General features: G+C 56.4%; 1 protein-coding gene across 1 annotated transcript in view; it reads left to right on the forward strand.

Moving 5' to 3' along the window:
• The window catches only part of CDH22 (cadherin 22), a 66,611-nt gene extending 48,481 nt beyond the window's left edge, over positions 1 to 18,130 (forward strand). The window contains exons 8-11 of the mRNA XM_023251172.2: positions 7,232 to 7,353; positions 7,471 to 7,588; positions 13,749 to 14,000; positions 16,770 to 18,130. Of these exons, the coding sequence (XP_023106940.2) occupies positions 7,232 to 7,353; positions 7,471 to 7,588; positions 13,749 to 14,000; positions 16,770 to 17,341 (1,064 nt within the window). The 3' untranslated portion in view covers positions 17,342 to 18,130. The remainder of the gene's footprint in view (positions 1 to 7,231; positions 7,354 to 7,470; positions 7,589 to 13,748; positions 14,001 to 16,769) is intronic.
• The last annotated feature ends 449 nt before the right edge of the window (positions 18,131 to 18,579 follow it).

The raw sequence follows: 18,579 nt of genomic DNA on the forward strand, positions 1-18,579 counted from the left end.
ATACCCTCCATGAGGGCAGGGTCTGCATCTGCATCTGCCCCGTTCATGCAGGGCTGGCACTTAGTAGGCGTGTGTAAATATTTACCAAATGGACGGATGAATGGGCTGACCCACCCAGTTAGGAAAGCAGGGGGCGTGGCAGGCAAGAACTCTGTGCCAGTTGCGGGGTGAGTTGGGACAGGTCAGTCCCCCCCACCCCCACTCATTGCCTTAGTTTTCTCATCTGTAAAGTGGCACTGTTGTTAGATGGCTGCAAACATAACTTTACGCTGTCTTTACGATAATAGCCGCTTCTACTTATTTGACACTTAACGGTATGCCAGACATCATGTCGAAGGCTTTATATAAAGCATCTCATGGCGTGTACATTTTAATCTGTGCATGTAAAGTGCCTAGCATGGTTCCCAACACACAGTATGTGCTATTTATAGCCAGAGAAAGAATCGGAGGGCAGAAGGAATGTCAGAGATGATGGACTGCAGTCGCCACCCGCCCCCGCTTCATAGCTGGGGAGACTGAACCCAAGGAAGGGAAGCAACTTACTCAAGTCCAGCAGTAAGGCCTTATGACTCCCAGTCCAGTGCTCCTTAGGAGGACAACAGAGGGGGATCTGAGGAGGCTGGAGGAAGGAGCAGGGATGGGGGTGAGGGCTGGCAGAGGAGTGAGAAGGTACCACAAGGACACGCCCCTCCCCCACGTCTACCCTGGGCCAGTGTTTTCTGAGGGCCTCTGGCCACCACCCATCCTGGGCTGGGTGCTGGGACCTGGTGGTAAACAAGGCTTGGCCACTGCCTTCCGAGCTCATGGAGGGGGGGTAGGGCAGGGGCTGGACATGCCAACAGTCAGCTAGAACACAAAGTGGAAGTAAGGGGACAGTGGGCACTCAGGAGGAACACGAAGGGACTTGCCCACCCGGAGGGGACGAAGGCAAAAAGCCTTTCCTAGAAGAGGGCACATGTGAGTTGGGTCTAAAGGGCTGAGGAAAGAGGGTTTGGAGGCTCCAGGCAGAAAGACCTAGAAGCTGGGCAGTCCACTGGCCATTCTGAGAACAGGGAGACGGAGCGTGGCCAGGGGCCAGGGCTGGGGGCCGGCTGCAGCAGGCCGCTGAGGCGAGCATGCAGAAACTCACTGGTCCTCTACAGGAAGGGCCTTGGATGTCCTGTGCGGAGCCAGACATCTCCTGGAGACAATGGGGAACCAATGCAGGTCTTTGAGCAGAAGACTGATATGGTCAGATGAGCGGTCCCAACGTTCGCTTGGGCTCATGGCTAAACAGGAGGGGAGGCCGTTGTGAAGACTCAGGCTTAGACACGAGCTGGGGGTGTGAGGGCAGGGCTAGGACGGGCAGGAAGAGGCGCCAGGGGAGCAGAGTCTGGGCAAGAGGCTTGACACGACCCTGCATGGAAGGGGCTGCTTTGAAAGGCACTGAACTCCCCATCACCAGAGGTATGTAAACCAGGCCTGGGTTCCTCGCGCCATGGGTGCCTCCCAGACTCCTGTGCCATCTGAATACCTAACAGATGACGCCTGGAATGAAGGGTTCGTGATGTCCGTGGAGTCTCCAGGACCAGTTCAGCCCTAGGAAGGAAAACTCTCTCCCACCCAGCCCATTCCAGGGTTCCTGTTTCGCCCCGAAGTCCCCCCTCACCCTTTGAAGGACTACACATCCCTCCCCCCAACAAAGTCAGAGCCTCCAGAGGAGGAAGCCAAAGAGATCTCAAAGCCCCGAGAGAGACGAGAGAGACGGGGAAGGGTGCCTAAACCTGGTGGTCCCACTACAGGGGAGTTGGGACAGGGCAGGGGTGTAAGGACTCCGCTTTCGACAGCCCTGACTCCCCTCCCCTGGAGCGCCCCCACTTGCTCACCCAGCCCCCTCACCGGTCTGCACGCTTGTCTTGGCCAGCGGGTAATTGGGATGATAAATCTTCCTGCCCAGCTGGCCAGCTCTAATCAGAGCCTGGTGTTTGGATGCAATTTAATTCTCTCGGGAGAGGGAGGGGCTGGGGGGGGGACTGGAGAAGAGGGTCCGGCTCTGCTGCCCACCCCCCACCGCAAGTGAGTGGGAAGGAGGTGCCTTTGAGCTGCCCCCCAACCTCTCTCCCTCCCCTCCCCCTGCCCCTCCCCCCACCCCCTCCCCGCCAGTCCCTCCCTCCTCGCCCTGACTTCTCACTCTGTCTGTGGCAGCCAAGAACTTGAGAGTGCAGCTCCTATTTGTTTTACTGATGAGAAAACCTTAGTCCAAAGAGAGAGGCAGGAACAGGGTCACACGGGCTGACTGGTTCCCAGACGGAGAGACCTTGGAGGGGGTGCAGCCCCCACAGGGTCAGTCCATCCGGAGAGGGCTTGGTCTCTCCCTGTGGCCTCCCCAGCATCCCAGCATAGTCAGGGATGCCATAGACAGTGACATCCATTCCTTCGACATCTTTACTAAGCACCTACTATGTGCCATGCACATCACGGTAAACAAAACAGAAATTCTGCTTACTTTCCGGTGGGGGAGATCGGTGATGAGCAAGTTCAAGTAAGGCAAAACAGAGGAGGTGTTGGGTAAGCGTTATGGAGAGAAAGCAGGGAAGGGAGTGTCTGGTGGGGTGGCAAGGGGCGTATTTAAATACGGTCATCAGGAGAGGTCTCTCTGAAAAGGCATCTGGGCAAAGAACTGAAGGATCGAAGTTGGGGCAGAGCCAAAGAGGGGTGGGTGAGGGACAAAGCCAGGGAGATGATAGTGGCAAGATTGTGTGCGGCCTGCGAGCATGTAGGACTTGGGTGTATATTCTGGTGGCCCAGGACTGAGGCAGTCACGGAGAGCTTCCAGGAGGAGGCAGAGACATTCGTTCAGGACTTTGAGGCGAGTAGGACTCTGACAGCTAAAGACGGCAGGAAAGGCAGTACCGCCTGGTGATTGGAGGCTCCCCCTTTGGAGCCAGACCCAGGTTCGATCCCAGATTGATCGGTCGTTCCCTAGGAGACCTCTCTGAATGGGTTCCTCATCAGTAAGACGCCAATAATACTAGTCTCTACCTCCCACAACGGTTGACAGGATGAAATGGGGCAGCACAGACCCTGGCCCACAGCGCATGCTCCGTAGGTGTTTGCTGATGTCTTTCCGGGCAGGCTCACGTCCCTAGGGGTGCCCCTAACAGTTACCGGGCCAGCTCCCAGCTCCTCTTCCCTTCCCAGTGGCCCCCAGCCCTCCAAGCCCGGTTTGGTTCAGATACCAGGTAAGTACCTGCCAGGGGCTGGGGTCTTCCTTGGAGGGGATCCAGGACCTCATTATCTGCAGCCCGCCCTTCCCCTCGGGGAGATGCCGTTCCCTTTCCCTCCCATCCCCCTCACCTGATTACTTCCTCGTTGGATCTCAGCCCAAAGGTCACTTACTTCAGGGAAAACGTCCCTGCACCCACCCCGCTCCCGAACCTTTCTCTCTTAGCTCTTATCGGAGTCTGGAGTGATGTCTATCCCCGCCACCAGACTGACAGACCGCGTTGGTCTCATTCACCGTTAAGTCCTTGGCGCAAAGGAGGCACTCAATTCATAATTGTCAGCAAAACCCAGAAGTCTCAGCTCCAAACCGCTCAGTCCCATCCCCTGTCCATTATACGTCAGGGGCTCTGAGGCCCAGAGAAGGAAGGAGACCTGCCCACGTGGTTCAGCAGTTCTCCTGCCCCGAGTCCAGTCTCTTCCTGAGGCACCCACTGAACTGTCCAGCCTCCTCGGCCGCGCAGGCCCCCAGGGCTTCACCTGCCACCTTCTCGGATTCATAGTGAGCTAGCTCGGGGAGGAAGCACCAGGCCGAAGCACGTTTAATTTTCATTTAGGAATCTGTTAAGGCTGCAGGCCTGCTCAGCCCCGGGCTGTCAATCAGCCTTCCTCAAGGCTGCATCAATTAGTTTAAAAATATTGAATGCAATTTTGCCTGACACAACATATTGCAGCTACTGCAAAATATAATTTATTTTAGAAGAAGAAATAATTAAACTAATTTGCATGTCAGTCAGCTGAACATAGATGCCAAGAGGGGGGTTGAGGCCCATGGGGCACCCAGGGCACCTGCTGCTGGGTGTTGGGGAAGGTCGGCTTGGGCCTGGGTCCGAGCAGTAGCTGTCGCCGGAGGGCCACACATCCAGGCTGCAGGAGAGTCTGCCTGCCTTGTGTCTGGACCAAGCACTGGCCTGAGAGGCAGGAGACCCAGGTCCCAACCCAGCTCTGCACGGACTCGCCTGGGGCTCTGGGCAAAGTCCTGGCCCTCAGTTTTCTCCTCTACAAAATGGGTCTAGCCAGACCTCTTTTACAGGTTGTTTTCAGGTCAAATGAGGTCACAGATACGAAAGTTTGTTATAAACTGGAACGTCCCGCACAGCGGTGAAGGTCAATTAACTGATGGATTCTTTGTTTTTTTCCCAGAAACATTTAAATGGGTAACACTACGAATTCATTATTAGCAATTATCACAAACGATGTTGATCAGGAGGGGTTTGGAGGAAGCCCACCAGAAGTAAGACGTCAGATGGGACTCCCCCCACCCGCCAGTCACCCGGGGCAGTGGCTGGCAACCCTTGGCACACATTAGACTCCTGGAGCTGTTAAAAAACCTTAAGCTTTGGGCATAAGTGCTTTCTCAAGGCTTTCCCAGGCGATTCTAAATGTGCAGCCAGGCTGGAGGCCGCCGTGATGTCATGGGCACCGGAAACTGACAGAGGGCTGGCCCACAAGCTCTGGGAGTGCCAGGCCAGGCCCAAACTCAGGGGGCCCCGGGATAAGCTCTGCAGGTGGCAAATTTGGCAACCTAGAGGCACCCCCTTCCCTGCTCACTCAGCTGCCCCGCCTCTGAGATCCCGGACCCTCAGCTATGCCAAAGGGTTCAGGCCTTTCCCAAGTGGTGACCTGTGACATTTTAAGGTAGGACAACAACAAAAAGGTAATTATGTGAGGTGAGGGATGGGTTAACTAACCTGGTTATGGGACACGTTTCACGAAATACACGTGTCTCAAATCGTCACATCTTAAACTTACACAAGGCTATATGTCAATTCTGTCTCAATAAAGCTAGAGATGGGGGGAAAAAGGGGGGGGGAGCCAGAAGAGGCCCAGCAGATCCCAAAGGAATGGTGCAATAATGCGGGTCTCGCCAGCAGTGGACCCAGCCCCCCCCCCCACCCCCACTCTCCACAGCGGGTCTGCCGCGGACAAGCTCGCCCCGCTCTGGGCTCCCCCTTCTGCATGGCGCATAGGCTCCATCACCCCTTCCCTCTGCCTCAGCGGGGAGAGAGGTGCCTGGTCCTGGCAGCGGGCCTCACCCTCCCCACCTCCTCTCCTCCCAAATGCACCCACCTTCTGTCTGTTTAAGTTCTCCGGCAGCACGCTCTTAAAAATAACGGCTTGCCGGGCATTCCCAGTCACGACTCCAATCTCCCGCCCCCAGAAAAGCCCCCTCTAATCACTGAAGCAGCAGGTCTGGGTGAGCTGAGAAGATAAGGTGCCCCTGGCTACGGGGAGCTCCAGAGAGGGGTCAGGGTCTGAGTTAATTAAGGCCTCGCCCCCCTCCTTTCCCTGACCCCCGGGAGGTGGCTGCAACTGCCTCCCAATCCCATTTCTCTTTGTGTGTGGTGGCCCCTGAGTTCAGTGAAAAGAGGCAGCTGATCAACCTCACTCCCCGCCAGAACTCGTGGGGTTCCTGGCTGCCTGGCAGCTTCTAGGCTCCCCCCCAAAATAGCTCCCGGCCAGAGATCCAGCCATCAGGTCACTGCTTGAAAGGGGTGGCTTCCTCTCCTAGTCCTCGAGGTCGCTGGCTGGTAAAGCTTGTCGGTAACGAACTCATGACTAAGATAGCTGAGAGCAGGGCACCAACGAGCACCCAAGAGGTTTGAGGGGCAAGGGGCAGAAAAGGCCAACACGCAGGGTGCTGCTCAGAGAGGACAGGCTGGGACGAGGTATCCTTGAATCACTTGATGTCGTTGCTGAAAGGACCCTTGAAGGATGTCTGTTTATTTAACAAATAAATCCTCATATAGCACTTGCTATGTGTTACATACGTACTTTTAAGTGCTTTGCAGATACTAACTCAATCTGTCCTCTTAACCAACCCATTACTAGGAGCCCCTTTTTGCTGGTGAGAAAGTGGAGACACAGAGAGGTCGAGCGACCTGCCACAAATCACACAGCTACTAAGTGGCGGAGTTGAGATCGGAACACCTTGGCTCGGAGACCTTGCTCTGAATCACTGTGCTCTCCGTTCGTTGTCCACACGTGGAAAGTGATGTCGGGGAGGGAAAGGTCTTACCCAAGATCAGACACTGGGTCAAAGACAGAGCCACGCCAGGAATTCAAGCCTCTTTCCGTGAAAGTCCTCCCAGACTTCATTCATTCGTCCAACAGAAGTATTAGAACCTACTCTGGGCCGTATCCCACAATGCCGAGGGCCCAGGGATTAATACAACAGGGACCTTGACCTCAAAGACATCACAGGTAGAAGTGTGGGGAGGTCATGGTTTTGCTGAGGGCCCCGGCCAAGACTCACACCCAGTGGCCTTGTCTTGCCCTTTCAGGATCAGCTCTCGAAAGGGCAGAGGTTTGGGGGTCCAGGTGCCAGTGGCCCATTTCTTTCATGTTTCTCGTGCTTTAGTTTCTCTTCTGCCAAGCGGGGATCTACATTGAACCAAAGCCCAGGATTTCCGCCAGGGTACCTGAAACAATGGATGTGGATACTCCAGGCGCATTCTGTGCGCTCGATGGTGATGGGATGCTGAGCGTAGGATGTTGGCTGATGGCAACGGCGGTGACAGTTTTGCTGGGGGTGGGAGTAGGGGTGGTGATATGACGGTGATATGGGTCTTTACGGTGGGACTAATGGCAGTAACGATGGCGCTGGTAATGGGTGACAGAGATGGTATTGACGACGGTGATGGGGCGGCACTGGGGGTTATGGTGGCGGAGGTTGCCATGATACATGATATGATACCAGGGTGCCAAAGGCAATGGTGGTGACGGTGACAGTGACAGTGACAGTGATGATTACACCGATGACCTAGTGGGTGGTGATGGATGGTGACGGCAACAGTGCTGGTGACCCACTCATGCCAGACGTCCTCAGTCCTGATCCTCCTACCTGCTTGATCAACCCACAGGTCTCTCAGCATGACCCCACTGCCTAGTCTGGTCCTAGCAGCAGATGGGGGCTTGTCTAGATCTCGCACTGGATGCCTCTCACCCTGCTCCTGTGATCTCGCTGCAGACAATCATGCCCAGCTCTCCCGGGCATCCCTAAGGATCCGAATCCTGGATGTGAACGACAATCCCCCGGAGCTGGCCACCCCCTACGAGGCAGCGGTGTGCGAGGACGCCAAGCCAGGACAGGTACACTGAGGGGCTGGGGCCGGGGGCCTGTTGCCAGGACTGGCCGGGACACCCTCTATCCAGGTCCAGAGTGGGCTCAGCCTCGCCTCAGCTCCCTGCCCTGTCCTCACCCTTCAGCTTATCCAGACCATCAGCGTGGTGGACAGAGACGAGCCTCAGGGCGGGCATCGCTTCTATTTCCGCCTGGTGCCTGAAGCACCCAGCAACCCTCATTTCTCCCTGCTTGACATCCAAGGTGAGTCACCTCTGAACCACCAAATCCTAGGAGGCGTGGAGGGAGGGGCCTAGCCTCCCCTTCCCATATTATAGGGGGAGAGGCTGGGGCATGCAGAGGATCAGCGTCGGGTCCAACATCACCCAGAAAAATCTGGGCCAGGCTGGAGCTGTTAGCCAGCCCACTGGCCAAACCCTGGAGCACAAGCTGGGGGTGAGTTGGCAGAGTGGAGAGGGGGCACCCCAAGAGAAGAGAATGGAAAGATACAGAAAAGGAACAGATGAGGAGTGGGTTGAGCCCCGGGTCTGAGTGAAGATTGAAATAGCCCACGTGCACACACTCCCACCCTTCAGTTTAAAAAGCGCTGTGTCCCACTCATGTTTCTCTTTGCCTCCTCACGGCCGTCCTGGGAAGTGGGAGGCGGTTTTCTTACCCCTCCTCCTATTTTGCCCCCTGTGATAAAACAGAGACTCTAAGAGGAAAGGGGCCGGGGGGCCGGGGGGGCTCAGTCGGTTAAGCATCCGACTTGGGCTCCGGTCGTGACCTGGTCGTTCGTGAGTTCTAGCCCCACGATGGGCTCTGCTGTCACCATGGAGCCCGCCTCAGATCTGCTCCCTCTCTCTCGGCCCCTCCCCCACTTACGTGTCCGCTCTCCCTCTCTCTCTGTCTCTAATAAACATTTAAGAGAAGGGGACCCACCCAGGGCCATGCAGGGAGTCAGTCAGTGGTGGGCTGGGATTCCAAGCCACCCCTGTCTCAGATCCAGCACGCTTCCTGCTTTAGCTCACTCACCACCTTGCAAGTGATGGCCCAGCCTGAGCTGATCGCGCTGTGAGACATCCCTCAAGAAGCCTCAGTCTGAACCTTTGAGGAATGAGCTACGGGAGGGGGACTGTCAGTGCGCTGGGAGTGAGGTCCCTGGCCCAGGCTCAGCCAGGGCCTCTCGGTGCAACCCCAGCAAGGTCTGCACCTCCCTAAGCCTCCGTTGTGTCATCTGCAAAATGGGGCTGAAAATGCCTGTCCTCGCCCTTTAGCTCGGCCGAAGGTGGCTAGGTGGCCCCAACGAGATGAGGGCTACCAAGGTATATTGTTAGTACCCAGAACGTGTCATTTCCTGCTTTCAGCAATTATTTATTGAGCGCTTATTGAAACACGGTGCCTATATATCAGGCACTATTCTAGGGCCTGAGAATACAGTGGCAAACAAGACGAAACCCCTGCCCTCATGGAGTTGACCTTCTGGTGAGGGGAGGTAGAAAGTAAACAAATAAATAATATGTCGGGCATGCTAAGTGGCTGGAACGTGGATCATGCAATCTCCCCAAGAGTCTGGACCTTGTTTTGTTCAGTGCTGGGCCCCGAGTGCCTAGAGCAGTGCCTGGCACATAGTGGGTGTGCAATCAAACGTGTTAAACAAAACGGGGGAAAGTAAAGCCGAGTAAGAGTAGGAGCTATCTTACTTTTTTTTTTTTTTGACGTTTATTTATTTTTGAGACAGAGAGAGACCGAGCATGAACGGGGGAGGGTCAGAGAGAGGGAGACACAGAATCTGAAACAGGCTCCAGGCTCTGAGCGGTCAGCACAGAGCCCGACGCGGGGCTCGAACTCACGGACCGGGAGATCATGACCTGAGCCGAAGTCGGCCACTTAACCGACTGAGCCACCCAGGCGCCCCGAGTAGGAGCTATCTTAAATAAAGGGGTCTGGGAAGCCCTCTCTGAGGGAATCAAGAGTGGTGGAGATCTAAAGGAAATTAGGGAGTAAGTCATGCTGATAACTGGACAAAGAATGATCCAGGTAGACAGAATAGTAAGTGCAAAGGCCCTGAGGAGGCAGCAGGCCTGGGATGTTCAAGGAACAGGAGGCCTGCGTGGTTGGAATGAGGGGGTGCCAGGACTAGGAGACCAGGCCATGTTGATTCTTTCTGACCCTGGAACATCTCTGGGATCACCCCTGAGACCTTTACAATGCTTCCCTCCAAAAGAAGGGACCTCAGTGGTCTTGGAAGCCAGACCTTCTGTATTTCCGAGAGTCATATTAAAAATATCTCACAACCAATCAAAAGGGACACTGACCATAAATAACCTGGCACGGGACCCTAGAACCCCTGCTGGGCCCGGCATCACCCCCTCAATGGCTTGATTGTGCCAAAGTTGGGGGTGGGCATGGGGAAAAGGCTAAGGCAGCAGGGAGGGACGTGGGACACTCAGAGTCATAGCTATTTAAGCCTTTCTGGAAGTATTTCAATATTTTAACAACTGGTGGTGCCTTGCCTGCTCATTATTCCAGTGGTATCCTGAGTTGGCCCCGAGAGACACAAATAGGCCTGGCTTAACCTCATCAAGTTCACAAGTCTTTCCAACCTAAGGGGCCTAAAGTTCTGTCCCAACTGCCTCTCTTTGATGGGGAGCCACCAGGAGCTCCCATCCGGCGCGACCACCTGGTGTGAGCTCCAGGAGAAGGGTGGCGGGCCATGTGTTGAGCTCAGCACAGCCGCTGAAGGGCTCCTCCGCCAGCCCCCTAGCCCCTTCCCACGGCCTGCCAAGCCCCCTCCTCCTCACCGTATAAATATCCTGGGTGACAAACAGCTACCCCAACCCATCTGTTTCTTTGTACACATTTGTAGCCAGTTTGGAAACGTGATTTATAAATATTGCTTTCCCAGCCAGGGATTAACACTGATGTATGTCAGGCCAGATGGATGGATACGGTGCTGGGCGCAGATCCTGCCTGGAAGGGTGGGGTAAGGGTCTGGGGTGGCCAGCGACTTCCCCAGGTGAAGCCAGCCACTGCCCAGGAGAGTAGCTCGGGAGGTTCAGGGATGATGCCCAGGGATTCCCCTTTGTCGAGGAGTGGCAGGGACCAGAGCTCTCAGACCATATGGTTTCGTGGCCGAAGACAGCAACCCCGAGAAACAAACATCTCTCCCCTCCTCTGTTCTTGCTTGGGAATTTGAGGCTGAGCCAGAGCCAGGCACTCATTTTTCAAATCTGTCTACTTCTCTGTCCCTCTACAACCACTATCCTCTCACACCTAAAACACACAGTGTCTTCCTGACCGATCTTCCACATCCACTCGTGTTTTAGACTAGAAACTCCCTTGCCCCACACATAGGCTCAGCAAGGGCAGGGACCATGTCTGTCTTGTTCAATGCTGTATCCTCGAGGGCTAGACTAATCCTGGCATACAGAGGGTGCTCAATTAGTATTTGCTGTGGGATTAGTCTCTTCTTTGCTTAAAACCCACCAATCAGTGGCCTCCTGCTGCTTTTAAGAAAATAACCCCAATTCCTGGGGCGCCTGGGTGGCGCAGTCGGTTAAGCGTCCGACTTCGGCCAGGTCACGATCTCGCGGTCCGTGAGTTCGAGCCCCGCGTTGGGCTCTGGGCTGATGGCTCGGAGCCTGGAGCCTGTTTCCGATTCTGTGTCTCCCCCTCTCTCTGCCCCTCCCCCGTTCATGCTCTGTCTCTCTCTGTCCCAAAAATAAATAAATGTTGAAAAAAAAATTAAAAAAAAAAAAAGAAAGAAAGAAAATAACCCCAATTCCTTACAACGGCCTCCAAGACTTCCCATGAGGAGCCCACCCCGACTCCCAGACTCACTTTGATTCACTCTAGCCACTCCTTCATCCCTCCAGTCACAAAGCACTGCTTTAGTTCCTTGAACATCTTGTGCTTCTTCCGACCTCAGGGCCTTTGCATGGGCTGTTCCGTCTCCTTGAACTCATCATTCAGGGCTCAGCAATAATATCACTTCTTCCAAGAAGATCTCTCTGACCTCTGAGACCGAGTCAGGTCCTCCGTTAGGTGCTCTTCCTATACTTTTTCCTTCTTAGCACTCACCATGGTTTGTAACTGTAGACTAAATTGTGAGTTTATTTAATTAACATCTGTTTCTCACAGTAGGATCTGAGCTCAGATCCAGGACTATGATTGGTTCAGCTCTCCATTGTTTTCTTCCAGCGACTAGTAGGGTACTAGGACATAGTACTTACTCAGTAAAGATTTATTGGATGGATGGATGGATGGATGGAGGATGGATGGATGATTTAATGGAAAATATAGCTATGCCACCAATTCACGGACTAAATTCAGACAAGTCACTTCTCTCTGAGCCTCAACTTCCACGTGTATAAAATGGGAATAATGTCACAACACTTGGTGGCTGTGATGATTAAACATCACTATATACTTCATGCATCTACACAATCCTTGAGGCATAAAAAGCATGCAGTCAGCACAAAGGAGTCCCACATCATTTCCTCTTCCTTGTCTTGCTCTCAAGCCTCCTTTCCTCCCCTGGGGAAGGCAGATATTTTCACAGCCGGGGGTGATTCTCCCTCTGACGGGGAGAGGCAGAGCTTGAGGAGCTGACCCGGGACCACCAGTGACCTTAAACGTGCAGGTCATGCAAGTGTCATTCTTCAGGTCTGGCTCGGTGCCAGGGGAGAGTCAGGCACACCCGAACCTAACGCCACGTGACAAGTCCTGTAACAGAAGTGTGCGTGGCACCTGCATAGTCAGAGCAAGGAGGGACAAGCCATAAATCCTTCCTTTCCAGGGAGGCAGAGAAAGGAGGCCACGGAAAGGAGGTGACATTTAGCTGGAGCATGACAGATGAGGAATTTGCACAGGCAAGAAGGTGGAGTGGGCCCACCCAGAGAGTGGGCACGTGGGCCGCGTAGGGAACAGGGGGTGGGGCACAAACGACTTAGCGGCCGGCAGCTACTGAGAATTTCTCTGTGCCGGGACCCATTCTAAGGGTTATTCGTGAATCTCACCATTTACCCTTCACACCTCTGTGTTACCATTTTCCTGGGTTACAGATGAGGAACCCGAGGCCCAGGGTAGCTTAGTGAGCTCCTGAGCTGGCAAACGATCGACTTGGCATTATTTTTTAACATTTTAGTGGAAACTTGAAAATATGTATAAAAGTAGATAGAATCTCCTGAAATCTCCTGATACTCATCCCACGAAATCTCCTCATCCCATGAGCTTCGACCCATGATTCATCTTGTGAGAGCTGGATCTGTAGTTCATAGGTGTGCTCAAGGTCACAGGCCAGCTCTTTTCTCTTGTATCGTGCCCACGATACAGGACTAGGGACTGAATTGGGCTAACTGGGGCCACCAAGCCAGGGAAGGGACCCAGACTGCTGAAGTCTGAGGTCAGAGGGGTTAGCGGGAAGACTGTGGGGGCAGGGAGAAGGACGCAGGAGTGAAGCCTGGGCCCTGGGCAGGAAGGCAGGGCCCCCTTGTGTGGGGCTGGCTGCAAAGGGCGGGGGCAGCAGCCAGCCGGGCTCTGCGTGCTTCCGGGTCACTGCACTGACGGCCATCAAGGTGATGGAGGCTCAGGGGTGGCCTGGCTCGTACGGGAGAGGGACGGAGGAGGCAGGAAGGGCAGGAGAAGTGGGCGCCACCTACCGCGTGAGCCTGCGCTCGGAGGCTCGAGCGCCACCGCCATCCTGCCTGGCATCCCCGGGAACCGGCTGGCGTGGTGCAATGACCACGGCTGGTGTTAGTTCGCTGTCCTCTGTGGTCACACGTGTAGAAAGGAGACCTTGGTGCACTAGGGTCCCCTCCTCAGGCCCCAGGGGCCAGGTCCCAGCCCTCCAGGCTCAGCCACTTAGACTCCAGCCAGAAAGAGCCCTCAGCCAAAGCCCGTGCTGGAGAAGACTAGTCTTCTCTGTGACCCGGGACTTGTCAGGGCCCAGCAAGCCACAACCCAAGGACCGCGGGGCCCCAGGGTCAGGGTGTCTGGGTGTCCGGGGTGGAACAAAAACAGGCTGTTGAGATGAATGAGGGAAAAAAAAAAATGACATAGCCAGGGACAGGACCTTGGCCCAGCTGGGGACAGAATCTTGGAAAAGCTGGGGACAGGACCTTGGCACAGCTGGGGACAAAACCTTGGAATAGCTGAAAACAGAATCTTCAGACAGCTGGGAATAGAATCTCGTGACAGCCAAGGACAGAAGCGGGGGCTATGTGGCTGGGAACAGGATCTTCGGGCGGAATTGGGGGAACTGGAGGGGGGGGAAGGATCCGTGGGCCACCTGGGAGGCAGGAGCTTGGGGACACAGGGAGGCAAACCCCGCGGTGGCATCAGGAGGAGGTGGCGGGGACGGGGTGGGGGGGGGGCTGACCCCGGACCCCGAGTCGCACGCCCCTCCCTTCTTCCGGAGCAGACAACACAGCAGCGGTGCACACACAGCACATGGGCTTCAACCGGCAGGAGCAGGATGTGTTTTTCCTGCCCATCCTGGTGGTGGACAGCGGGCCGCCCACCCTGAGCAGCACGGGCACGCTCACCATCCGCATCTGTGGCTGCGACAGCTCCGGAACCATCCAGTCCTGCAATACCACAGCCTTCGTCATGGCCGCCTCCCTCAGCCCAGGCGCCCTCATTGCCCTCTTGGTCTGTGTCCTCATCCTGGTCGGTGAGTCCGCCCCCCGCCCCCCCCCGCCCCGCCCCGCCCCACTGGCCTTCACCCTGAGGCCCTGGGTTTCCTTCCTAGTCGCCCCCACGGGGCCTCAGCTGCCCCTCCCACAAGGAAGGGTGGCCCGAATGACAGGCTCCCGTGACAAGTCTTCTAAGTACGCGGCAGTCCCCCCACCAGCTCCAGAAAGTGTCGACCCCCACCCGTGACCACTTTCATGCTGGCCGCCCTCTACACAGCCCAAATTCTCCCTAAAATGTTTAAAAAACCAAGCATCTTATAAAAATATGTCCATGGTCCTAGGACTTTAGAAAAAAAGGGCTCTTGGAAATGAACCTCACAACCACTTAGCCAGCTATCGTCCCCGTTTTTCAGATGAGGAAACTGAGGCCCCTAGAGGTTAAGTGGCTTACATAAGGGTACGTGGTCTTCTGACTTGAAATCAGGCCTGCTCACCTCGTGTGCCTTGCTCCTTTAACGACACCACCTGCTACGAATCGCAGCTGGGACAAACTCTTGGGGCAGCTGGGGCAAAATCCGAAAGACACTTAGTGGAAGCAAACTCTCCTCCTGTAGCAATCCTATGGGCAGCCAGTGGAACCCACCTGGTGTCACCAGTGAAGAGGCCAAGTCCCAGGAGCTAAGGGGGATCCCAGTGGCCATAAGGCCACCTCTTTCCTGTCACAGCACAAAGGCCTCCCCTCAGCTCTGGCCGCTGGACTTCGCCGACCAGCCAGAGCCCCAGGAACTCGAGCGCGGTCCAGATCGCAGACACCAGCTTGGCCCAGTTCCCTGGGAGATGTCAGCTACCCCACCCACTGCCACTGGCGTGGCCCTGCCCACCCCCTGAGAACCTGCCTGAGGCCACGCTGCTCCTCCCCAGCCCCCACCCCCCCTGCAGAGGCCCCGGGCTGGCTCCTCCTAGCTGGGAGGCCGCCCCCCCCCTTGTCTCCCCTCCCCAGCCCATGGCTCAGAAACCCTTTTTCCAGAGGGTGCACTTTACAGCGGTTTCATTTTCCGAGGCAGTGCAAACAAATTTCTGCCTAATTGCCCACAAACGAAGAAAGTGCACATCAGTGCTCTAAAGGTGACGGGCGGAATCGCTGATCAGGCCTGGCACATCTGTTGCCCGCTGCCCGCGCTCCCCACCATCTGCTCTCTCGGGCATCCCCCTCCGCCGCTCCCAGCCTCCGCTCCGAAAGCCGTCCATCCATCTTTCCCACTTCTCTCCTGACACCTTCCCTCCCTCCGGAGCTGTTCCCAGGCCCTACCCCCTTCCCTGTCACGCGCCACCTTGTTAGGTCGTGTGCGGGAACCCGGCCCCATGGCCCTAGCAGCTGGCCCGGCCTGGCGTGGTACCCAGCGTGTGTGTCTCCATCCACCTCCTCACCTACCCATTTAATTCTCTCATTGGTTCATCGGCTCCTTATTTATCCATCCAGTGAGTCCCCCCCATGTGCTAACCTGTTGTGGGCGCTGGAATTCGTCCGTGAACAAAAGAAACAAAAAGCCTGAAGTAACTACAAAGTTAAAGTAGCCATCACGGAGACGGGGGAGACTGAAGAAGGGGAAAGATTATTTCAAGTTTGGACGTGTTAAGTTTGAAATGCTCCGGGTCGACCCAGAGGACTTGCTCAGTAGGAAATTGGGCATACAATCTAGATTTCGGGGGAGAAGTAAGTCCGAGCCCGGGGCCTGAGATGGGGGGCGGTTATCAGCCTCCACGTGGAACGCAAAGCCAGCAGACCGTACAAAAGCCCCCAGACAGGGGTGTGGATAACGGGTCAAGGACTGAATCCTGGGACATATGATGTTAAGGGGTCAGACAGGCGAGGAGAAACCTGCTTAGGAGACCCAGAATGAGAGCTCGGTGAGGTGATGGGGGCGGGGGAGAGAATGTGGAGTCCTGGAAGTCAAGGGCACAAAGCAAAGTCATTGTCTCAGCCTTACACGCACCACGTCTCCATCCGCCTCTTCAGTCATTCAGCCAACAGGCACACTTCAAGGGCTGACTGCCTGCCTGGAACCAGGCTAGGGGAACACTCCCCAGGTCCCAGAGGGGAGTTTAGAGTGTGTATGTTGAGGCGGCTCTAACTGCCAAGAGATCTAGGACAGGACCCAACAAGTCACATTTCCAGCAAGTTCGAAGGAGATACTGATGCTGCTGGACCAGCAAGTGGGCGTTGAGAACCCCTGCGACAGAGGGAGGAAGGGCTCACCAGGGGAGCTTGGAGGTGAAGGCACTCAACCTGGCTGGCCTGGAGCTCTTGGGGAAGGGCTCCTGCTGGAGACCATCTTGACCTGAGACCCAAAGGGCTAAGCAGGTGCTCCCCCTTCTGGAGGGCCAGGATGAAAGAGAGGTCAGGTTCAACACATCTTTCATTCGCCCAGTCCCATCTGCCCCGTCAGCTGCCCCCTTTGTACACCCCACCCCCAGAGCCTAGAGACGTCTCAGGTTGTATCTCTGTAGAGTTGAGGATGGAGACTTCAGAGGGTGGGTCCAGCCCCCAACACCCATGAAATCCCTTAACACCGCGGCACGGTGGTCTAGCCTCTATTTGCACGCCTCTCGAGATGGGTAGCTCACTACCTGTCCATCTAGCCAGCACAGTTCTGACCATAAGAAACGTCTTTGCGCACAGAAATCTAGGAAATGTGCACCAGTGTCTAGGCTAGGCCAGCTCCACTGGGATGTGAGGGGTGGGGGGTCCCCCGGAATGCCCCGGGCGGGGCTCGGCCCTCACTCGCCCCCTTCTGTCTCCCTCGCAGTGCTGGTGCTGCTGATCCTCACCCTCAGGCGCCACCACAAGAGCCACCTGAGCTCGGACGAGGACGAGGACATGCGGGACAACGTCATCAAATACAACGACGAGGGCGGCGGCGAGCAGGACACCGAGGCCTACGACATGTCGGCGCTACGGAGCCTCTACGACTTCGGCGGCGAGCTCAAGGGCGGCGACGGGGTCGGGGGCCCGGCGGGCGAGGGCCCGGGCGGCGGCGGGGGCGCGGGCAGCCCCCCGCAGGCCCGCCTGCCCTCGGAGCACCACTCGCTCCCGCAGGGGCCGCCCAGCCCCGAGCCGGACTTCTCGGTGTTCAGGGACTTCATCAGCCGCAAGGTGGCGCTGGCGGACGGGGACCTGTCGGTGCCGCCCTACGACGCCTTCCAGACCTACGCCTTCGAGGGCGCGGACTCGCCGGCCGCCTCGCTCAGCTCGCTGCACAGCGGCTCGTCGGGCTCCGAGCAGGACTTCGCCTATCTCAGCAGCTGGGGCCCGCGCTTCCGGCCCCTGGCCGCGCTCTACGCCGGCCACCGCGCGGACGACGAGGCCCAGGCCTCCTAGCGCCCCCGTCCTGCCGTCGGGGCGCGCCTCCAGGCCCACTGAGGGCCCGACGGGGCCCCGGGACCCAGCATTTCCCCTGCTCACCCCCTTCCCCAGCTCTCCCACCCTCCCAGGGCGGCCGGACGGGAGGGAGGACTCGTTGGGGGCGGACATCCCGACGCCCCCTCTGGCCCCCCACCCCCCCTCCCAGGGGGTGGGGTGGGGCAGCTTTTGCCCAGACATACGGGAATTACCACCAACGTCATTAAAATTGCAGCGAGACCCGGCACTGCGTGGCTCTGGGGTGAGAAGGGGGGATAGGGCCGCGTTGCTGGGTGGAGAAGGGGGGGTTACTCACTCCTGGCAGGTGAGGGAGGAGGGAGGACGCTGCCGAGGTGTCCCCCCTCCCGGGTCTCCCCCATCGGAGTTAAGAGAGAAGGAAGGCTGTTCATTTACTAAGCGCCTACTGTGTGCTGGGACACTGCAGAGACCATCTGTTTTCACAGAAACCATGAGGTGGGGCCCTGCAGGTAACAGAGGGAGAAGGCCACCCAGAGAAGTGGCTGTGACCTGTCCAAGGACACCTAGCCAAAACGGTGGAGCCTCTGGCACTTAACTTACCAAGTTGCCTGGCCTTGGGCAAGTGACCTCACTTCTCTGGGCCTCAGTTTCCTCCTGTGTCACATGAGGTTAATAACAGAACCTACCTCGAAGAGTCCTGAGGATTAAAAAAGGGTTCGTATGTGTCACGTGGTTAGGACAGTGCCTGGCACATAGTAGGTGTTCAATAAATGTTAGCCTTTGACACTACTGTTATCTTTGTCGTTATTAGAAGCCCACCGCGTCTGCCTCCCCTTATGGCTCTCTCTGTGACCAGTCACCCTCCCCCTTTCCCCAGCATCTCCAAGGGAGAAGAAAATGGTCCCAGCTGTTGGCTCTGCCCCTGCCCTGAGTAGGGAATAGGGACATTCTCAGGGACAGTGGAGCCTTCCAGAGTCTCAGGTGGGACTGGGAGAGAGAGGACCCCTGGCAGGGGTGCCGAGAGGAGAAGCTGGGCAGCTCTAGGACTTGGGTGAGGTGAGAGGGCTGGCAGGGGGTGGAGGGGCCAGAAGCCACTGGGTGTAATGGGGACCTTATTTGTTGGGTCCAGGAGCCCATTAGTCTCCCCATTCATGGACCCCAAGTTAAGAACTTCAGGGCTAAGTCGTCTTTAAGAGCCTCCAGCTCTAAAACCATTTGATTGGTTAATTGTCCTCCTG

This window comes from Felis catus, chromosome A3 (assembly GCF_018350175.1).
Source record: "Felis catus isolate Fca126 chromosome A3, F.catus_Fca126_mat1.0, whole genome shotgun sequence".
NCBI classification, from domain to species: Eukaryota; Metazoa; Chordata; class Mammalia; order Carnivora; family Felidae; genus Felis; species Felis catus.